General features: G+C 42.3%; 2 protein-coding genes across 2 annotated transcripts; both read left to right on the top strand.

Moving 5' to 3' along the window:
- Positions 1-2,218: 2,218 nt before the first annotated feature.
- Positions 2,219-11,025, top strand: mcoln3a (mucolipin TRP cation channel 3a; the record flags this gene model as incomplete). The annotated part of the gene is made up of 13 exons (XM_080546567.1): positions 2,219-2,446; positions 2,807-2,974; positions 3,303-3,456; positions 3,742-3,823; positions 4,098-4,194; positions 4,534-4,633; positions 5,429-5,541; positions 5,709-5,858; positions 6,062-6,163; positions 6,743-6,865; positions 7,391-7,597; positions 8,459-8,538; positions 11,022-11,025. The coding sequence occupies 13 exons, from the start codon at positions 2,219-2,221 to the stop codon at positions 11,023-11,025; spliced, it is 1,608 nt and encodes a 535-aa protein (XP_080402693.1).
- On the top strand, positions 9,785-20,132 carry ssx2ipa (synovial sarcoma, X breakpoint 2 interacting protein a; the record flags this gene model as incomplete). The annotated part of the gene is made up of 14 exons (XM_080546566.1): positions 9,785-9,821; positions 11,106-11,224; positions 11,814-11,980; positions 12,627-12,836; positions 12,996-13,106; positions 13,387-13,522; positions 14,351-14,426; positions 14,595-14,775; positions 17,361-17,508; positions 17,772-17,908; positions 18,522-18,695; positions 19,225-19,342; positions 19,644-19,788; positions 19,985-20,132. Exons 2-14 carry the CDS (start codon positions 11,182-11,184, stop codon positions 20,130-20,132), a joined length of 1,794 nt encoding a protein of 597 aa, XP_080402692.1. The 5' UTR covers positions 9,785-9,821; positions 11,106-11,181.
- Between the last annotated feature and the right edge of the window lie 559 nt (positions 20,133-20,691).

Raw genomic sequence — 20,691 nt, 5'->3', positions numbered from 1 at the left:
AGCGTGGCATTTGCATTTGGAAGCTGTTTTGCAGTGAATGCACAACATGTGGGCAAAAGAGCTCTCAATGCAAGTGAAACAGGCAATCCTTAGGCTGCAAAAAAAACTTATTTTTCCTCCAGAGAGATAGTGGGAACATTAGGAGTGGCCAAATCAACTGTTTGGTACATTCTAAGAAAAAAAATAACATGCTGGTGAGCTCAGCACCACAAAAAGGCCTGGACGTCCATGAAAGACAAGAGTGGTGGATGATCGGAGGATCCTTTACATGGTAAAGAAAAAACCCTTCACAACATCCAGCCAAGTGAAGAACAGTCTCCAGGAGGTAGGCATATCATTAAGACTTACAAAGACTTCACAAGAGCAAATACAGAGGGTTCACCACAAGGTGCAAACCATTCATAAGCCTCAAGAATAGAAAGGCCAGATTAGACTTTTCAAAAAAACATTTAAAAAAGCCAACCAGTTCTAATTCTTTGGACAGATGAAACTAAGAACAACCTGTACCATAATGATGGGAAGAAAAAAGTATGGAGAAGGCTTAGTGTCGTCCATGGGTTCCAGACTTTAGGCAGTCATTATCCAATTACATTTGAGCCACTGAAAATAGGGGACTGTGTATAAAATATTCTGGTTGCAATTCCTAAACGTTTCATACTATATTTGTGTTCAACCCTTTAAATTAAAGCTGAAAGTCTGCACTTCAATTGCATCTCGATTGTTTCATTTAAAATCCATTGTGGCAGCGTACAGAGACAAAATTATGGAAATTGTGTCACTGTCCAAATATTTCCGCACTCAACTGTATATATTCTTGTGGGTCTGGAAAGTATAGGGCTATTACAATTATGAATGTCATATTATTAATTAATATTAATGTAAATTATTAATTAATTATTAATGTCATACAAATGCATACAATGCTTGTTTCTGTAAATGTATTTCTATCTGGGTATATATTTATTGTTAATTTTGACAGACTTGGTCCTCCATATCTGGGCACTCTGGTAAATGTTGTTTTGGAAAATGTTTAAATGTTTTGGAAAAACGGAAAACCCACACAGTGACGCGCGGCAGTGACTGTGTGACTGACGGACAGACCGCCCTGTGTGACTGACGGACTGACCAGGCGCTGCAAACGTTCAACAAGCTGCCTTCTTTCTACTCAGGTAGGTGACACGATGACGTCTCACCTATGCGCAAATATTAATAATTAAAACGTGATGGCGATGATGACAATGATGATGAAGATATTGGTTGTGTTTGATCGGCTTTTTTTGTTTTGTTATAATCACAGTAAAGCATGCGAATGTAGCATGTTTGGGTTATTTGAGAGTTTAATAACCATGTGACCATTATAATGTAGAAAATGTTATTAATGTTATTAATCCTACTGAAAAAAAATCGTTTCCTATGTTTTTTTTAATCACTTTTTTCATTTTTGTAACTTTGCAAACATGCACTTGGAAATCATTGTTTCCAAATCTGAGGGAATATTTAGATTGTTTGAGTGGCCTCTGTACATTTTTAATCTTGATGTAATTTATATTAAAACATTACAACCACTGTTAGATGTTGTGTATCATAATGAACACAATCCCTTACATAATGCATAATGAGACTATTGCGACCTTGACAAACATTGTCATTTCAGTTGGTCAATGAATGCAGGAAAACCTGTTTGATAAACATCAGAATGCAAAGAATGAATGCACTTTGGATGACAGTGATGAGATATTTCAGCATCCTGTTATTTTCAGTGAAACTGCAGTTCCACTTTTCAGAGTGTAATTCATAATTCCTTCATGATGAAATCCTACCCTGTCTTTATACACATCTGACACCATTTACCCACAATGTTTGTACAATGGTGTACAATGTCATATATAGAACGACATACAGTACTACATAGGCTACAGTACATGCTTGAGTGACATTCAATGGCACCTACTGTCGCCGAAGGCTCAATCACATTGTGTTCTGTATGTTCCTTGTTTAACTTACAGGACAGGTCTCATTGGTCACGTCCCAATAGTCTTTCTTCTCTTCCTCTCACTTCCTTCTCCTGACTCATTGGATGAGAACATCTCAGGGGAGGAACCTTTGGATCATCTCGATGCATTTTGAAAAGCAAGTGGGAAGGGGTGTGAGAGGAATAGAGAGACTGTTGGGATAAAACCTCTGTCGTGTCTTCCTTTAGAAGGACTTGTGTGCATCGATGGAGGACGAGGAGACACTTGTGGCTCAGGGGCCAGAAGAGAGGACCCCAAACGGTGGCTTTAGGTGGAAGGCCTCTGAGCAGAGCTCTGACTCCAGGGGAGTGGAGGACCTCAGGAGGAAGCTGAAGTTCTTCTTCATGAACCCATGTGAGAAATACACGGCGCGGGGCCGGAAACCATGGAAGATGATGTTACAGATTCTGAAAATTGCCATCATCACATTCCAAGTAGGAACTGAATTACTAATGTCACTTCTCAAGGGAAAATAAGTGTGAAATAAGTGTGAATAATAATAATAATAATAATAATAATAATAATAATAATAATGTAATATATCTGTTACGGTACATGTGGGAAAACGGTACATGTGGGAAAACTAGGGTTAGGGTTAGGTGCTACGTCGACTTGGTACATGCTGGCATGTCTAACCCTAACCCTAACCTTAACCCTAACCCTAACCCTACCCCTAACCCTAACCCTAACCTTAACCCTAGCACCCTAGCACCTAACCCTAACCCTAGTTTTTCCACATGTACCGTCTTCCAACATGTACCGTAACATATCTAATATTCTATCTATTTTCTCAGTTAGTTTCTTTTGGATTGAGTAACCAGATGATGGTCACCTTCAAAGAGGAAAACCTCATGACATTCAAACACCTCTTCTTGAAGGGATACAAGGACCAAGGAGTGGACAGATATGCGGTGTACACAAAAACAGACGTGTACGACCACATCTATTTCATAATTGACAGGGTAAAGAAGACCTAGGATCCTTTCATGTGTGCATTGTATACACATGGACAGTGGCCTATCTAAAGCGTTTGTGACTCGTAGTCATTTATAAATGTTGCAAAACATCATATGAGACTTTATAAAATGATGAAATGATGGAGAGGAAGTTTGTTGAAACTATAGCTATCGTACCCTAACAACTTCAATGACAAAATGTCATGATGTGCGGGCTATTTCCTCTTTTCAGAGGGTTAGACTAAACTTTTAAATCATTCATTTCCAAAGCCAATGTTTTGATCCTATTTTTTATTCATATTTATTATACATCTCACCCCATGTCAATGGGCAGTACATACAACTACAGCACCTGACCGTAGGAAACCATGCGTATGAGAAGATTGAGGAGGCGTACACCCCTCTGTCTCTCTGTCAGGAGTTCTACAGGAACGCCAGCATCTCCCCTGGCACCGAGACATTTGACATCAACCCTCAAGTTGAAAAAGGTACTGGAGAACATCATGGAAAAATCAGCTGTCCTACTTAATGTTGCTATGGTAGATTAGGGGTATTCATGGAGAAATTGATTCATGCTGCACATGGAAAATAATCACATTGTCCGTTGATTCTTGTGACTGTAGAAACAGGAAGTCTGGGAAAAACTGACAGCATGTGTTTGTATCCATAACAAGGGGCCAGAAATTCATATTATTAATAGACACCTCAAGAATGGGTATATACAGTATATAAGTATATAAATTGTGCTTTTTTTCCTATTTCTTTCTTTACAGAATGTATTTCTATATACCCTCTGCAACCATTTGAGAGTGACAGTCTGAAAAGGGAGATGAACTTTTCGATGCACTTTAAAAGGTGACTCACTAGACCTCACACAGTCTTATATCAGTTTACACGACAGGGCTGTAAGCCTAGCTGAGCTGCACTGGGCTGGCCTAGTTACACATTCACCATATCTGACCTTGTTCGTCCTACGGCTCAGGGGCCCATGACTGTAATGAAACAGTGCTGCAAAGGACAATGTGAAATAAAGAAGGGAAATATGTAAGCCAGCTAATTATGGTTGAGGTTTGACCTGTAGTGTGTAAAGCCCCACCATCAGCTAAATGAATGCTTCCCTAACTCTCAGGTTGTTATCCGTGAACATCTACCTCACTCTGAAGGCCATCAACCTGCAGACAGTGCGTCACCATGAGCTTCCTGACTGCTATGTCTTCAGTATTACGGTAGGAGGAACGATGCAGGAAACCACTTCCTCTCTCTATAGCTTTGATGCATGTTTCAGCTGTGGTCACCAAAGAGGATATGGCAATGGAAAACCAGATAGTTCCAAATGTTGAATGAGTAGTTTGTGACATTGAATTACGAGTTGTGAATGATTCATTTCTTACAAATAAGAAGACACAGAGATTGTATATACTGTACACTAGAACCTGTATACTCTATGACTTAAACCAAGCTGCAATGCAGACAGAATTTAGTTATTCCTCTAACTCACGGCTACTGGCTTGAAAATGTGGATCTCTGTTGTCTATGCTGTATTTTTTTTTGGGGGGGTGGGGCAGATCATGTTTGACAACCGTGCACACAGCGGAAGGATAAAGATCCACTTAGACAACGATGTCGGAATCAAAGAATGTAGAGACTGGAATGTGGCAGGTGCTTGTAAGTTTGTCATTATCACCACCTTATGGTGCTCTGCCTCAAAACTGTGTGGGTTCAGTAAGCAATATGATTTTAGTGACACATTCATCCACTCAATAGGTTTGTTTTTATGGTTCATAGTGAGTTGCCTCTTTTTTGGTAACCATTTAAAGTTTTAGTTTACCTAGTCTCTGTACACTCAATGGGCTCCAATTTGATTGAGCAAAAAGTGCCAAAATGTGAGCCATCTTAATTGTAATATTTATAATAGATGAGATTAGACATATTCCAGTGGGAGTTTTGAATACTGCCAATAGCGTTTATATGATGTGCAATCCATGTTCAGACTGTTAAAGACAAGGTACAATAAAATCATGATTTAGAGGATTCTGAGTTGTTCGGTATGTTTTGCTCTGCTCAGCAGTATTTACTCATCCAAATTAGAGCCCAGTGTGTTACTAAGCATGTACAGGATACAATAGAAGCCGCACACTCTCGTTCCAGATGCAAAAAGTGTATATTTTGTAGGTTTCGGCCTTAGCCTTTGTCAAGTCTTACTAACCATGTACAGCACATGATCTGGAGACAACATGTACCTGTATGTTGCCACAAGGGGGCACAATTTAACCATCTCTGATAGATAATAGGTTCAATTAATTTATAAAACACAACCCCTGATATTCATTCTGTGACGGCCTTAGTCCACCTCGTTTGATTGTCGAGATCCCAAAATATGCATTGTCCAGAACATAGACTTCAATCACAAAGGGATGGGAAAATGACAAATGTGATCTAACTCATATCTGACTTTTGCAGCGGGGAAATTTAACCTTCCTCTGTTACTGTTTGACTCCCTCGTCATCCTCGCCTGCTTCACTTCTCTCATCTTGTGCGTACGCTCAGTCACCAGTGGAATTCGGCTCCAGATTGTAAGTCAAGAAGGCCAAGTACTAGGACTATCTATCACCCACCATGTACTTTAAGCTATACAGCCACACAAATTCACTCAACTAGCAAACTTTAAATTTGATGTGCACTATGTATATCTATGTAGATATTGATGTGTTTTTGCCTCTGATCTATTTTTCTTATTTAGGAGTACACTACATTTTTCCACACCTTCTATGGTAAAACTGTGTCCTGGTCAGATCGCATGGAGTTTGTGAATGGCTGGTACTTTATGATCATCATCAGTGACACACTGACCATCGTTGGCTCTGCACTCAAAATAGGAATACAGACAAAGGTTTACTGGCTATATTGGGTTTACACATTTTGTTTATGGTGTCCCCTGTGAAAGGGTGAGCAAATGAATGTGTGTGTGTGTGTGTGTGTGTGTGTGTGTGTGTGTGTGTGTGTGTGTGTGTGTGTGTGTGTGTGTGTGTGTGTGTGTGTGTGTGTGCGTGCGTGTGTGTGGGGATAATCCAGTTATTTATTCTTCTTTTGCAGGATCTAACAAACTATGATGTCTGCAGTATTCTGCTGGGAACAGCAACAATGCTGGTTTGGGTAGGAGTGATCCGGTACCTGGGTTTCTTTAGGAAATATAACGTAAGAACTACGATATAGAGGGCAGTCATGTGTGTTGGCAATATGGAGGACGCAAAACTGTGTCTTGTGAGTGAAGAAGCGATGTTGTTTTGTGGCCGTATGACGCCTGTCACGTTAAAGTTACTGTTAAGTTCTTTCCTGTTCTACCTAGAATCAAAAATCATTCGGCTGCCCCTGTGGGAGAACAATTTGAACAATTATTTTAGGTTCCATGTACAGTAGAAGGCTTGGAACCTAAAAGGGTTCTACTTGGAACCCAAATGGGCTCTTTGCTGACAGGGACAGCCTGATCTTTTTTTAAGAGTGTATAGAAACTGTATGTGTGTTCCAAACGTTGGTAAAAATGTTTGTGATTGTAGTACTGTACATATAGATAATAGATATATATTCAATTAGTTCTAGTTATTTTCTTGGTAGGTAAATAAGGTAGGTTTACCTCTCTCCTGTAACAAACAAGTCAGGGCAATGGTAATGTACCATCAGAGCTAAAGAATGATTTGTTCCGTAAGTGTAGTAAGAACAATACCGTTCATATTCAAGTCTGCAAAACATGGATAAAGGGTTCCTTGTTCCTGGCAGATTCTGATCCTGACCCTGAGGGCAGCATTCCCAAACGTGATCCGGTTCTCCTGCTGTGCTGCCATGATCTACCTGGGCTACTGCTTCTGTGGTTGGATCGTACTCGGGCCGTATCATGAGAAGGTAAGCAGGCGCGAACAAGGAACGACATGTTTAAAAGTCCCTGTTTTCCAGGGGCGTACAACCCCAGGGCCTTGCGTCCTGCAATCCTCTTGGGTTTCTCCCCTGGAATTTAATGGATCAAGTTATGTTATTGACAATCTCAAGAGTGTCCCAGAACACCTTCCCAAGTAGAAATCAATGTGGTTAAAAAAAAATTGCAGGTCTGGGAATAGTTGGCCTAGGGGATAATGAGTTGGACTGGTGATCAGAAGGTCATGAGTTGTTCAAATCCCACCTGGGAACACCACTAGTGTGCCTTTGAGTAAGACACTCGGCCCTAAATTACTCCAGGGAGACTGTCCCTGTAATCTCTAATTGTAAGTTGCTTTGGTTAAAAGCATCAGGTAAATGGTAACAATGTAGGTCTGTTGGCCTCGAGGAACAGAGCTGAGCACCTCTGCCCATTCCTACTGACTTATACATGATAGAGTCACTCTTGTGGAATACACTCAAATAGATCCATCATTAAATGAGTTTTTGTTTCAGTTCCGAACCTTAGCCGAGGTGACAGAGTGCCTGTTCTCTCTGATCAACGGGGACGACATGTTCTCCACCTTTGAGAAGATGAGAGCCAAGAGCTACCTGGTGTGGCTGTTCAGCCGCCTCTACCTCTACTCCTTCATCTCTCTCTTCGTCTACATGGTGCTCAGTCTGTTCATCGCGCTCATCACAGACACATATGAGACCATCAAGGTTGGTTTTTGAAATTGTTATTGTTATTATTATTATTATTATTATTATTATTATTATTATATAGCACTTTTCTAGACACTCAAAGACGCTTTGCAAACTGAAAAGATCGAGTAGTAATAATAAAAAGAAACAAAAGGTAAATAGAATAAAGTATAGGGGCCTAATTGAGGTAGTGCTGGGGACACATGGGAAGGGGAGGGGGAGAGGGTTAACTGGTGAAGGCGAGCTTGAAGAGGTGTGTTTTGAGGGCCTGTTTAAATGTTGGGAGGGTGTTGGCCTGTCTGATGTGGTTGGGGAGGGCGGTCCAGAGGGACGGGGCTGCGGCTGAAAAGGCCCTATCACCCCAGGTCTGGAGCTTGGTCCTGGTGGTCCTGGTGGTCTTGAGGGTGATTTGGTCGTCAGACATGAGGCAACGGGAGGGGGTGTGGAGGGGGACGAGGTCGACATGGTAGGAGGGGGCCAGATTGATGATGGCTTTGTAAGTGGTGAGTAGGATTTTGAATTGGATCCTGTATTTGACCGGGAGCCAGTGTAGGTTTTGGAGGACAGGGGCGAGTGGAGGTGAGCAGACGGGCAGCAGAGTTCTGGACATATTGGAGTTTGTTTAGGATGTTATTGAGCCTTTATTTATGCAGGGATGGTCCACTGAGACCACGGTCTCTATTTCAGGAGGGCCCTGCATGCTTACAGTAAAATACATGACATTAAATGACATTACCCTACTACAGACAATACCTTACAATAGCCTACATGACAAACAATTCCACATAATTTACACAATATAATATAATATAAATGTACTTGACGTAACAGATGAGATCAGAACAGAACAGTCATAACTGCCAAACGGATTTCTTTCAGCAACAGCAGCAGGACAGAGCACCAGTGTCCCAGCTCCAGGCCTTCATGGCAGAGTGTCGGAAGCAGCCGGACTCCGGGAGGTACAATATAGAAGAACAGCTTCTACCACAGGGCCGTCAAGGCCCTGAACACAGAAAAGGCCTAAGTTCTGGGCCCAGGACAGTCCGGACGGATAGTATGGCAGCTAGTGCTGAGGCACAAACATGTACATTTTCAAGCCTGCAAACTGTGACACTTTAAAATAATGTGAAAAAATACTTTCTTGTGCAATATGACAACCCTAGTTGACTATCTGTGCAGTATAGTACAGTGGATTGTGTACATAGCCTTTATTGATGTAAACCAGCTCCTTACCTTCTTGTGATTTTATGCATCTATGCTTTTTCTAAAATGTGTTTCTTTTTCCTTTCCTAAACACCAGGGGAGCCTCCCCTCCTAAATTTCGTTGTTTGGTACCTGTACTGTAGCAATGACAAATAAAGTCTATCTATCTATCTATCTATATAGATGATGGCTGTCCCACCTGCTGCAGCTTTGGATGAGCCCTTCATAATGCTTCTCTCTGTGTGCGTGCTTGCGTGCGTGTGTACTGAAAGAGGAAAGAGGACATTTCCAATAGCAATAGATAAAGTGAATGTCTTGCTGTTTTTGCCTATAGAAGTTTGTGAATTGTTCAAAAGATGCTAAAGATTTACAGCCATTGTGGACTATGCACATTACTATGGACATTATTTGCTTAATTCAGTTGCCTGTTTGGTAAATATGTTGTGTACATTATTATTGGGTCTCTTTATTGTGGAAAAAAATCCTTGCACTGTATTTGATCTTAGCCTACTGTTCAACATGTTCTACTTTTTAAAACTATGTAACTAAACTATGCTCAAATTAAATAATGTCATTGAAGTCTTTGGTGAGGTTAGACTGTGCACATAGATAGACTATTGAATTGAAAACGTTTTTTTTCCTTTCTTTCTTTCTGTCTTTCTGTCTTTCTTTCTTTCTTTCTTTCTTTCTTTCTTTCTTTCTTGTTGTTGTTGTTACCTGTGAAGGAAAGGCTGATCGCAGGTAGGCGGCCCCCTTACGTCATGTTCTCATTTGCATAATTGTCCACGGGAGGTGAACTCATCCAATGCAGCGGCCGTATACTGGTTGCTTGACAACGCGCTCGCCAATCAACGTGGTGTTTGTTTAGAAGCGAGGAGAGGTAGACTTCAAAACATCAACCTTGGCCAACCTGGTGAGACACTGGCCGGGGAGCTGTAGAGAGTTTAGCCGCTGGCAGCGTTCTCTGGCTGGGTCGCAGCTCTGGGTTGGACAACGTATCGACCTGTTTACGCCTTCTTCGCTCGGACACTTTCTACGTGTGAGTAGCTTTAATCTAGCTTTAATCTAGCTTTAATCTAGCTAACTAAACATGCTGCCGTGAGTCAAGACGAGTGGTGTTTTATCGGGTTTCGGGCTAGGTAAGGTCGGGTTTCGGGCTAGGTAAGGCAGTACTGTCTGTACCATCACGTCAACTACAGCTGCTGATTGATCACGTTCCTTCAGTCACAACATCCTTCCAACACTGCGTGTCACATCGGGCAAAGTTGCATATGCGTGTCAACTCAGATCAAACGTTATGTGTGTATGTTAATCAGATCAAACATGATGTATGTATGTTAATCAGATCAAACATGATGTATGTATGTTAATCAGATCAAACATGATGTATGTATGTTAATCAGATCAAACATGATGTATGTATGTTAATGGATCAGGACGACGAGGTAATCAGGTGTCACATTCCTTCACTTCTCTTCTCACGGCATCTTAACCAGATTGCCTTGGGCCATCCAGGTGCGCCATGTACACCGATGTCTCCAGACCTGCACGTCAGTGCTGCTGTGTTCAGTGGGAGTGGCGAGTGAAGAATGTAGCTCAGTTTGTTTCCCCAGAAAGTGTAAAGGTCATATCATGTAGGGTACAGAAAGTCTAAAGATCATATCATGTAGGGTACAGAAAGTCTAAAGATCATATCATGTAGGGTACAGAAAGTCTAAAGATCATATCATGTAGGGTACAGAAAGTCTAAAGATCATATCATGTAGGGTACAGAAAGTCTAAAGATCATATCATGTAGGGTACAGTAAGTCTAAAGATCATATCATGTAGGGTACAGAAAGTCTAAAGATCATATCATGTAGGGTACAGAAAGTCTAAAGATCATATCATGTAGGGTACAGAAAGTCTAAAGATCATATCATGTAGGGTACAGAAAGTCTAAAGATCATATCATGTAGGGTACAGAAAGTCTAAAGATCATATCATGTAGGGTACGACATGGAAGGATCATAGAAACCCGCTTGAATGTTGTCTCCGCTGCTGCTGCTGCTCGTGTTTTCTTGCACTTGAAACATTCCCAGTTCAGTTATTCTCAGAACTGTGTCACTGACATTGTGACATTGACAATCACAAACCTTGAACGTGCGATCTCTCTAGTCTAGTGTATAACTCAGGATTACAGGATCACTATACTACACTGTACCCACCCACCCCTAACCTGCCCCTCCCTTTTACACAGATGACATTTAATCTTGTGCTGGTGAAGAATCGACCCAGATTAAGCAGCATTGGTCTCATGTCATGGCTTGCTGCTCTATTTCAGGACTATCACAGCGGGGATCTGCCTGTGTGTTCATCTCTCACGGATGACCTCCCATGTATCCTGACGCTTTGCTGACATGGGAGATTGGTGGACAACTACAACAATAGAGCCACATTTGGGTAAATAATGCAGATTGGGTCTCAGAATAGTTTTGAATGTCATTGGTTAACAATGTATTTTGATGGTATTTTGTAATGCACGTTGCTATTTTTGTGGCCTGATTTTTAAGTTGACTGAAAATCTATATTGTATGTGTATTTCTAGTCAATACAAAATTATGTTTTTGAAATGTGAGGTATGTGTCTACTTCCTAAAAAGGTGACATACCATGTTAAAATAATACATCAGATGACAGATTTTGCACTCTGACCCTGTTCTATTACACCAGTGATTCCCAGAGAACAGCACGTGCTGCTCTAGCTCTGTTCAACAGAAGGACTCGTGTGGGAGGGAGAGGGGCATCTTGGGATTTGGAGGAATTGAATCAAATGGGCAATTTGGAACATCAGGACTGAGGGCATTCAAAGCAAGATATCTTGACATCGAGGTCGTTTTAAAATGCGATTTGTTTTGAATCTGTCTACTATTGAATGATGAAAACAACACATTCACTGGATTACAGGTTAAAATCCCGCTTTAAGCATTTTAAGGCAACAAGAGATTCTGTTGTAACAATTGATTGTCCTTGTTCCCCTGCCCTCTGTTTAGAAAACAATGAGCTCTCCAGCATATCTCGGATGACCATGTCCCCCTCCAGGCATAACAACCATCCTTCAATGCACTCCTCCATGCCACTGTCCAAAATCTCCTACAATGTCTTGAGTGCCTTCTGCACTGAGGAGAATGTTCCCCAGTGTGTATCATACATCAATCAGGTACCACACCACTGGCTCTAGTCAAATGTTGCATTTTCTTTTTAACTGGGGTGCAAACTTGTCACATTTCTGCTAAATTAGCCATTTTGATCTCAAAATAGGTCATCCATGTGAATCGTGTAGATCTGCCCAAAAAATATTTTGGATGGGAGGAGGGGGGGTGTCTCAGTCTCATGCAAGTCATATGATGCGCGAGCTAACTAATCTTCCTGTCTGCTAAACTCCGCTGCTGTTGAAATAACTTTTAGCTTCAGGCAGCTAGGTACAATTCCAGACAGCGTGGAGAATAGTCACAGTAAACTGTTTTCAAAGTAATTATGCAGGTGTTAAGGTCAGGGCTGCTGCTACTTAACGTTAGACCACAGTTAGTGCTAGCGATATCCATTTAGCACCATTAGTACTAGCGCTACCCCCCCAAGGTTAGCCGCGCATTGATCATTTTCTATGTTTTCAGGGGGAAAAAAGTTCACATGGTTTGTTTTCTGTTCTGTTGTAGCATTGTGTACTGTATATGAAACTATGCATTGCTGAGATTTGCATTGTGGCATGCCCTATTAGTTTCCTCTGTATTTGTATAGAGTGAATGTCACTGGATAGGCTACCAAAGGTCATTGGCTAAAACAATGTTGTTCTTTGGCCGGTACAGGAGATGGGCACCTTTGGCTTGTCCTCCACGTGCATCGAGCCCAGCTCAACGTCGGTAGAGGGGCTGAGCACGGTGCCTGCGCTGAACGTGATGTACGAGCTGCTGCAGCTGCAGCGCCGCAGCCAGCGCTCCCTGCAGGAGCTGGAGACGGAGCAGCTGAAGAGCTGCAGCACCCTGGAACACCTGCAGACCAACAACTCCAGGCTCAAAGTCAGTAGTCGGGCGTCTCTCATTCGATTGAACTATTGGATGTCATGAAGTTGTCAAAAAGTTGCAAAAAGTTAGAATATGTATGTTATTTGAGCATGCACGTACTGTATGATTATAGTTCATGTAAGTTAATGTCCAATGCCATGTGTTTGTTCCCAGGATCAGTTGGAGCTCTCCAAAAGGGAGAAGTCAGGGCTGCATGAAACCGAGAGGCAGCTTCAACTAAAAATCAAGACTCTGCAGAACTGCCTGAAAACAGAAAAAGATGAGGTAAAGTCGTTTGTCCTATTGATGTGCTAATGTAGCATAACATGACTGCCGGAAATGTGGTTTTGATATGTGTGACTGCTGTAACCAGGTGTGATATGTGTGACTGCTGTAACCAGGTGTGATATGTGTGACTGCTGTAACCAGGTGTGATATGTGTGACTGCTGTAACCAGGTGTGATATGTGTGACTGCTGTAACCAGGTGTGATGTGTGACTGCTGTAACCAGGTGTGATATGTGTGACTGCTGTAACCAGGTGTGATGTGTGACTGCTGTAACCAGGTGCAGAAGCTCCAGAGTGTCATCGCCAGCAGGGCCACTCAGTACAGCCACGATGCCAAGAGGAAAGAGAGGGAGAGCACCAAGCTCAAAGAGCGGCTCAACCAACTCATGGTGGAGAAAAGGGATAAGAAAATAGGTAGGAGCATCCTCCCACTGGCTCTGGATGTGGTCTGGAGGACGCTTATGTACTTCCTATTCAAATTGTGATGTAATCTTCTCTTCATTGACCTAAATTGAAGACTCATGGGAATACAGTGCCCTACGTAAGCAATGGGCAGCTTTTATTTTTAGATTGTCCGTTTTTATTTCAGGGTATATATATATATATATATGTACACACACTACATGTTGGTTACACCATTCAGATAAAGAAATTATAAATAGTCTCCCTATTTCAGGGCACCAAAATAATAGGACAGATTAATATAATGTCCAAATTAAACACATGTTTATTATTCATCCTTCACATGCAATAACTGACATCTGCGACCCATTGACCCCAAGAAACACTGGGTGTTTTCTCAGGTGATACTCTGCAACGATCTTCAGTTGTTTGTTAATTTCCCTCTTCAGCAAATGAAAATCATATTCAATAGGAATTAAATCTGGAGATTGACTTGTCCAATCAAGAACCTTCTACTTTTTGGCCCTCAAAAACTCCCTAGTTGCTATGGCAGTATGTTTTGGGTCATTCTCTTATTGTATGATGAAGCGCCATCGAATGAATTTGGAGGTATTTGCTTGTACTCGAGCAGACAAGCGGTTTCTGTACATATTTTTTTTGTCATTTCTAAATGGTGAAACCAATATGTATACAACCATCAAATACAAGCAGAGAATCTCTACTTTAACCTCATAGCAATTGTTTGAGTGGAGAGCCAAAAGAAGAACAAATGCTGTGCCATTGCTTTAGCAGGGCACTGTATGTAACATTTAATTCATTATTTCCTCCCTTTAACTCTAGCAATTGATGTTTTGAACTACTTGGCAAGGTCCGATGGGAAGAGAGGCCAATGGAAGAGTCCCAAGATGGAGGCCAGGTAGAATGCATCTTTTAATAGTTCATTAATATTCATTGCACATGTAATGTGCAATCGGAAGGTTGCTGGTTTGATCCTTTTCTCAGATCGTACTTATACTTAAGTACACATACTTATTCTGTCATTGTTTTCTATTGTCCATTGTTTCTATTCCATTCCATTTTGCAGACATGAGGAGATGATGTATAAGTCTCTGCTGAACGACTACGAGAGCCGTCAGAGGGCCCTGATGTTGGAGAACGCTGAGCTGAAGAAAGTGCTTCAGCAGATGAAGAGAGAGATGGTTTCCATTCTGAGCCCAAAGAAACCTTGCTCAAGAGGAGACTATGTGGATGACAGCTTGGAGCAGGTGAATATTTGCCGCTCTCCTACCTGAGACACTGTGGGCCCTATTATGCACTTCTTAACTTGCCGTCTTAAGTCTTAATTAAGACGCACCGCCAGGTTAAGACCTACCGCCACCCTTATTATGCGCTTCATACGCGCTACTGCTATTATGCAGGTGTCGATAGGCGCCCACACATAAGATGTAAGACTCCCGTGCATATATTACTCATTGTGGGAGTGTTCATATGTTAATGAAGTGCACTAGGCGCCCCTGCTATTATGCGATCTGACTTTGCTCCTAGCGCTAAGAAGTGGTTTGAAAAGTTCTTAAGTTTAGACTTCATGCACGTTTTGAAACACGAGCGCGCCTCCGCGGTTTGCGCATGCATGTGGGCACACATGAACACGCACGTGGCTCCACGGCAAGACGTCAATTACGGTCACAGTATAAATGCCACCACTGGCAAATGTTAAGCCAGAGAGAGAGAACAATGGAATATATCCTAGGAAGGAATTATGATAGACGAAGACGGCGCGCCGAACGCATATACCGGCAACGACTTTGTTACCTCGGGCTGAGGTAGGCCAAATCTCAAATCAATCCTGGATTCGTGATCTAAGCATTTTAGCGCTTTCAATTGGTGATCCAACTGTTAATAATGCTATAATATATTGCAATTACAATTATATTATAGCCTATTATTAAAAAAATTATAATATAGCCTATATATATATTCTTTTATTCTGTTTACAGAGCAGCAATGCTTGTATGAGCTGCGCTTCACCCGTCAGGCAGTAACTGACGTATGTCGGTTGGTCAGCAATGACATAGCCACCAATGCCTGTTTCACCACCTTGGCTCGGGGAGGATTTCGCGCCGTTCCAAAGATTGCGAACTGACGAGCCTTGACCTCATGCACGAGCTTGTTACTTTCTTCTGCAGAGAAGCGCGCTGACCTCCTTCTTAGGACTTCCATAATAGCATAGCGCTAAAGACTCAATGCAGCCGGTTCTTAAAGGGAAAGGCACCTGGCACGCTGATTGGGTTGATTGAGAAGACGCCCAAAACACACCCATGACTAATTTCTTTGCTTAGCGCCGGGTTTTAGGCGCCCACTACCGCAAGCATAATAGCAAAATGGCCTTGACCACGCCTCCACGTCTTAAGTTTAGATCTACCGCCTCGTCTTATTGCTTAAGACTTATGGGGATGGGGCCAGTTTCACAGACAAGGCTTAAGCCTAATCCTGGACTAAAAAGCATCTTCAATGGAGATTTTACATTGAAAGTGTGATTTAGTCCAGGACTAGGCTTAAGCCTTGTCTGTGAAACCGGCCCATGAAGTGCATAATAGGGCCCTGTAGCTTATCTAATAGAGCTTACACACCGGCAAGGAACCGTTCCGGTTCGCGTTCCCGAACGTAGTCTGGAACCAGCCAGCGTGTTCAGACCGAAAATAAATTGGGTCTGAGCCTGCAAAGTTGGTTCGCAGCTAGAACCAGAAAATAATGGTTCTCAGCGCGAACCAAAAAGTAGAACCGTGACGTCGTCAGCGGGTGTGTCATATTCTAGGCTGTGAAGACTAGCAAGAAGGAAGGAGACAAAATGTAATCTAATCTAAATCTAATCATTAGTGATTTAAAAACATTATCAAACATTTCATCATTCTCTCACACTCACACACCCACACGTGAACTTCGTAAGCCATTTCTATTCCAGTAACGGAGCAGCTGGTTAGTAAGAGAACGTGTTTAGAAAGTGTCTGTTAATGTACAACATCTGCTATAATATCTTGTTATAATAACATTATCGCAGATGTTGTATTAACAGTGCCCTCCATAAGTTTTCTCTCTACACTCCAAACTATGAGGTTAAAGTAGAGATCTCAGTTTTTATTTGATGGTATTTGGTACATATTGGTGTCACCATGTAGAAATGACAACACCTTTTATACATACACATTTCAGGGCAGAGGTTTCTGGTTAGTCAGGTGTGTTCCGTCACATTATTTGTGCAGGAAGAGATCTGCCAATATGTAGTGTTTATTCTAGGTCTTTTGGAGTCTGCTATTTGTATCAGCATGACTACCAAAGAGGTGTCAATGAAAGTCAAGAAAAGCACTGGTGAGCTTTGCAATAACAAAAAGGATCTAAAATAGATTTGAAAAGCATCTTCCCAGATTTACAGCATGCCATCTCATCTGTGAAAGTGTTATGGTTCGGGCATGTATAGCTGCCACTCGAGCTGGCTAACTTGTTTTAATTGCTGATGGCAGCATCAGAATGTATTCTGAACTGTACAAATGCCTCGAAATTCACTGGATGGTGCTTCGTCATCCAAAATGTAAATCCAAACGTTTGGAATATAGAGCCAAAAGAAAATGCTTCACTGACCCATTACTTAAGAAGGGCACTGATGTTGGACAAAAAAAGGCATCAACATATTTAAACAGGTCCTTGCATTCCAGAGCTTATCTTTGGATTTAAGAGAGTGCTGGGACAATACAACTATTCTCTCACCTTTTTATACCGAGACAAGTCTTGGGGCAGCCATTTGGCTGAGAACCTAATGTACAGCTTTTTAAAGTTGTATTGTGACTGTCCTCAGGCCTGCTCAGACAGGGAGGAGGGGGTGTGTGACTCCAGCAGGGAGACCCTGGACCAGTCCTGCGAGCACGTCCGGGAGCAGCTCTCCAACAGTATCCGCCAGCAGTGGAGGAGACTGAAGAGCCACATGGAGAGACTGGACAGCCAAGGTAACACCACCACCACCACCACCACCTCCTTACTCTAACCAGTGGATTGGTGGAATTGGCATACAAATCAGTCATGTAATTGGTGTCAACCTTCTGTAACTTGGATTTTGAACACTAATGCTGGATGTTACTAAGGAGGAAGGTTGGCAGCGCCGCTTGCTCTGTGAGGTTGTCATGGTTGTTCTCATACACACACAATACTGGGTTTTTGCTGTGATGTGAAACATTCTGTCCAAAAAAAGACATTCGAAATGTTTCCTCAGCCTCCCTGGTGCAGACTCAACAGCAGGCTGGGAGAGATTTGGTCCCCAGACAGGTCCACGAGGAGGAGATGGAGAGGATGAGGTTGGAGGTGCAGCAGTGTGAAGACTTCATCCAGACGCAGCAGCAACTCCTACAGGTAGGGCTCGTCAACAAAACAAGGCTCTTTTAATAATGGTGATTTAGTCTTGGATTTGGATTTTCTTGGAGTCTCGGATTTGGATTTTCAATCGTCATTTATATATCGAAGAAAATGCCTAATGACCATTACTTTCTTACCTCATCATAACCCAAAATATAACATTGTTTGACTTCTTTTTTTGTTAAAAATGTTTTTGTAAACACTATGTCGCCTTGGATAATGTTTACAACTGTCATTATATATCATGGACTGTGCCCTTAAAGGCAAAGTTTACCCAAAATCTATTTTCATGTGTATTTCGAGTAAATCGACGTTGCATACCACCTCAAAACTATCACCGTTTCATGTGCAGCTTCATCATAGATATCGAGAAGCGAGGTCTGTGTTTACTGTGAAGTCTCATACCATGTTAAAATACATCAGACGAGAGCTTTCGTGCTCTGACCCTGCTTCACTACACCAGAGAGCAGCGCACACCAGCTCTAGCGCTGGTTAACAGAAGCACCTCAATGTTTTTATTGCCTTTAGTTTGACACCCTCGGGAGCTACTTAGTTAAGTGTTCAAATCTGCTTCCTCTACCTCCTTCATTGTGTGTGTGCGTGTGAGTAGCAGAATCTCAACTCGCCCTACGATGAGGAGACTGCTGCCTTGCTAAATGACTGCTACACACTGGAGGAGAAGGAGCGCCTGAAGGAGGAGTGGAGACTCTTTAATGAGCAGAAGAAGAATTTTGAGAGGGAGAGAAAGAACTTCACAGAAGCTGCCATTCGCTTGGGCCATGAGGTATCTACACCAGATGTTAAAGTCCTACCAGTGGCACACATTGACTTGTTTGCCTTAGTTTATGAGAACATGTTTACTGTTGGCACTAAAAGTTAGTGTGAAAGCAACCCTGCACAGTTCTGTTTCATTGCTTGTGCATTGTAATACCTTTGGCTTTCTAGAACCTTCTGTGGCAAGTTAAAGATTACATCTAAGGGGAGCTTAGGTGGCGTAGTGGATTAAGCGTTGACCATGTACCGCAGGGTCCCCGGTTCGATTCCAGCCGCGGACATATCCTGCATGTCATCCCTTCTCTCTCTCTCACCCATCCTTCCTGTCATAATCTCTACTCTAACTGTCATTAAAAAGAAAAATATGAGTGGGACTGCCCCACAAAAAAAAAAAAAAAAGATTACATCTACATCTATGTGGCACGTACAATAAGTGGTGTTGGGGTGATTATGGGTTCTGTTTGTTGTTTGTCGGTAGTGTTTGTCGGTAGTGTGTCACTTATTGCTTTCAACCCCTTTTCCTACATTGGTTTCCACAGAAAAAAGCTTTTGATGAAGACCGCGATTCTTGGCTCAAGAACCAGTTTTTGAACATGACCCCATTTGTGGACCGCAAGAGACGTTCCTCATCAGAAACACAAAGTGCCTTATCGATCAGTAAGTAAAGATGGAGCGAGAGTAGCATGCTCCGAAGATGTTTGGCCGTGCTCAGGTGGGGTTTGTTTAATATCGCTATGAGACACTTGTGGGCAAGCAATCAATGACATTATCGCTTATTGTCTCCCGCAATGAAACGGGGGAGGGGACTGTGGATCGGTCTCTGTCCATTTGTGTGTCACACGCCTTATCTCCGACTCCACTGGGACAATTGTGACAACTTGGATGAAAGCTTCCATAGAAATTGTTTAGAGGTGACTCCAATTTTTTCTTTTTTGTAACAACTTGTGTTCTACTGTAGGTAGTGAGCCTGAGATGAGGCTCCTATCCACTCCAGCCCAGCTGACCAGATCCCAGACACATGCTGCATCCTCCACTGTCTTCGGCAACGACATGCCCTCCACGGCGGATCTCTACCGCACAATCCGTGTTATACCGGATGGCAGGTACATGTTCGAGTGGTCGCCCAGTGTGATATCTGGTGCCTAGATGGCTCAACCATAAGTGAATGCTTGTTTTTATAGAACATAATTATCTAGTCTATTAGTTGTTGTTTTTTGTTTTTTTAATGACTGCATACCAGTAGGATTTACTTTGGCTGTCTGTTTTGTGGTTCACCCTTGTTTCTGCTTATCCCCCCAGATCCTCCAGGCCCCATTCAAGGCAAAGGAGCTGGCAGGAGTCCGACACCGTACACAGCGGGGATACTCTGGTCAAGTCAAGGCACAGGCACAGAGCCGGAGGCTCCAGTATCTTCTCTTTCGGGCCGGACGACCACAGCCCCTCCTGAGAACACACCAGACGACCACAGCCCCTCCTGAGAACACACCAGTGCCATGCAGCATTATAGATCAACAGACGGCGAACGACAATCCATGTTCCAATCATCATCACTGCCTCAGGACGCATCTCTTTCTCACGCAGCATCGTGTTCATGTAGCTTTATCACAGCCAAACACAGAACCAGGGGCTCCTCCTTAACCAAAACATGATTCCTGAGAGCACTTCAATGAATATGCCAATTGTTTTCTATTACATTTTTTAGATGTTTAACATTTTGAATAAGGCAAAATCTCACTCTAAAACTATTTCCAGGTCTGAAAGACTATAATGATCATATTATGTTGGCAAAAATTCAAATGTGAGGTAGATCAGGGCTCATCATCACTACAGATCTGGATGTAACCCAAGCCATCGTCATTAGAATGTGTGGCCATGTGAAAGTTTACAAAAGATTTCACTCCATAACATGAATGTTATTTTAAGGAAAATGTTATTATGATTGTAGAATGCTGCTCTTACAGTGCAATAAAGTTATTTTTAAGGCCATCCACTGTTCAGCCTTTGAT

This window comes from Nansenia antarctica, assembly GCF_963989245.1.
Source record: "Nansenia antarctica genome assembly, chromosome: 16".
Lineage (NCBI taxonomy): Eukaryota > Metazoa > Chordata > Actinopteri > Argentiniformes > Microstomatidae > Nansenia > Nansenia antarctica.
This window is presented reverse-complemented; position numbering and strand designations above follow the sequence as displayed.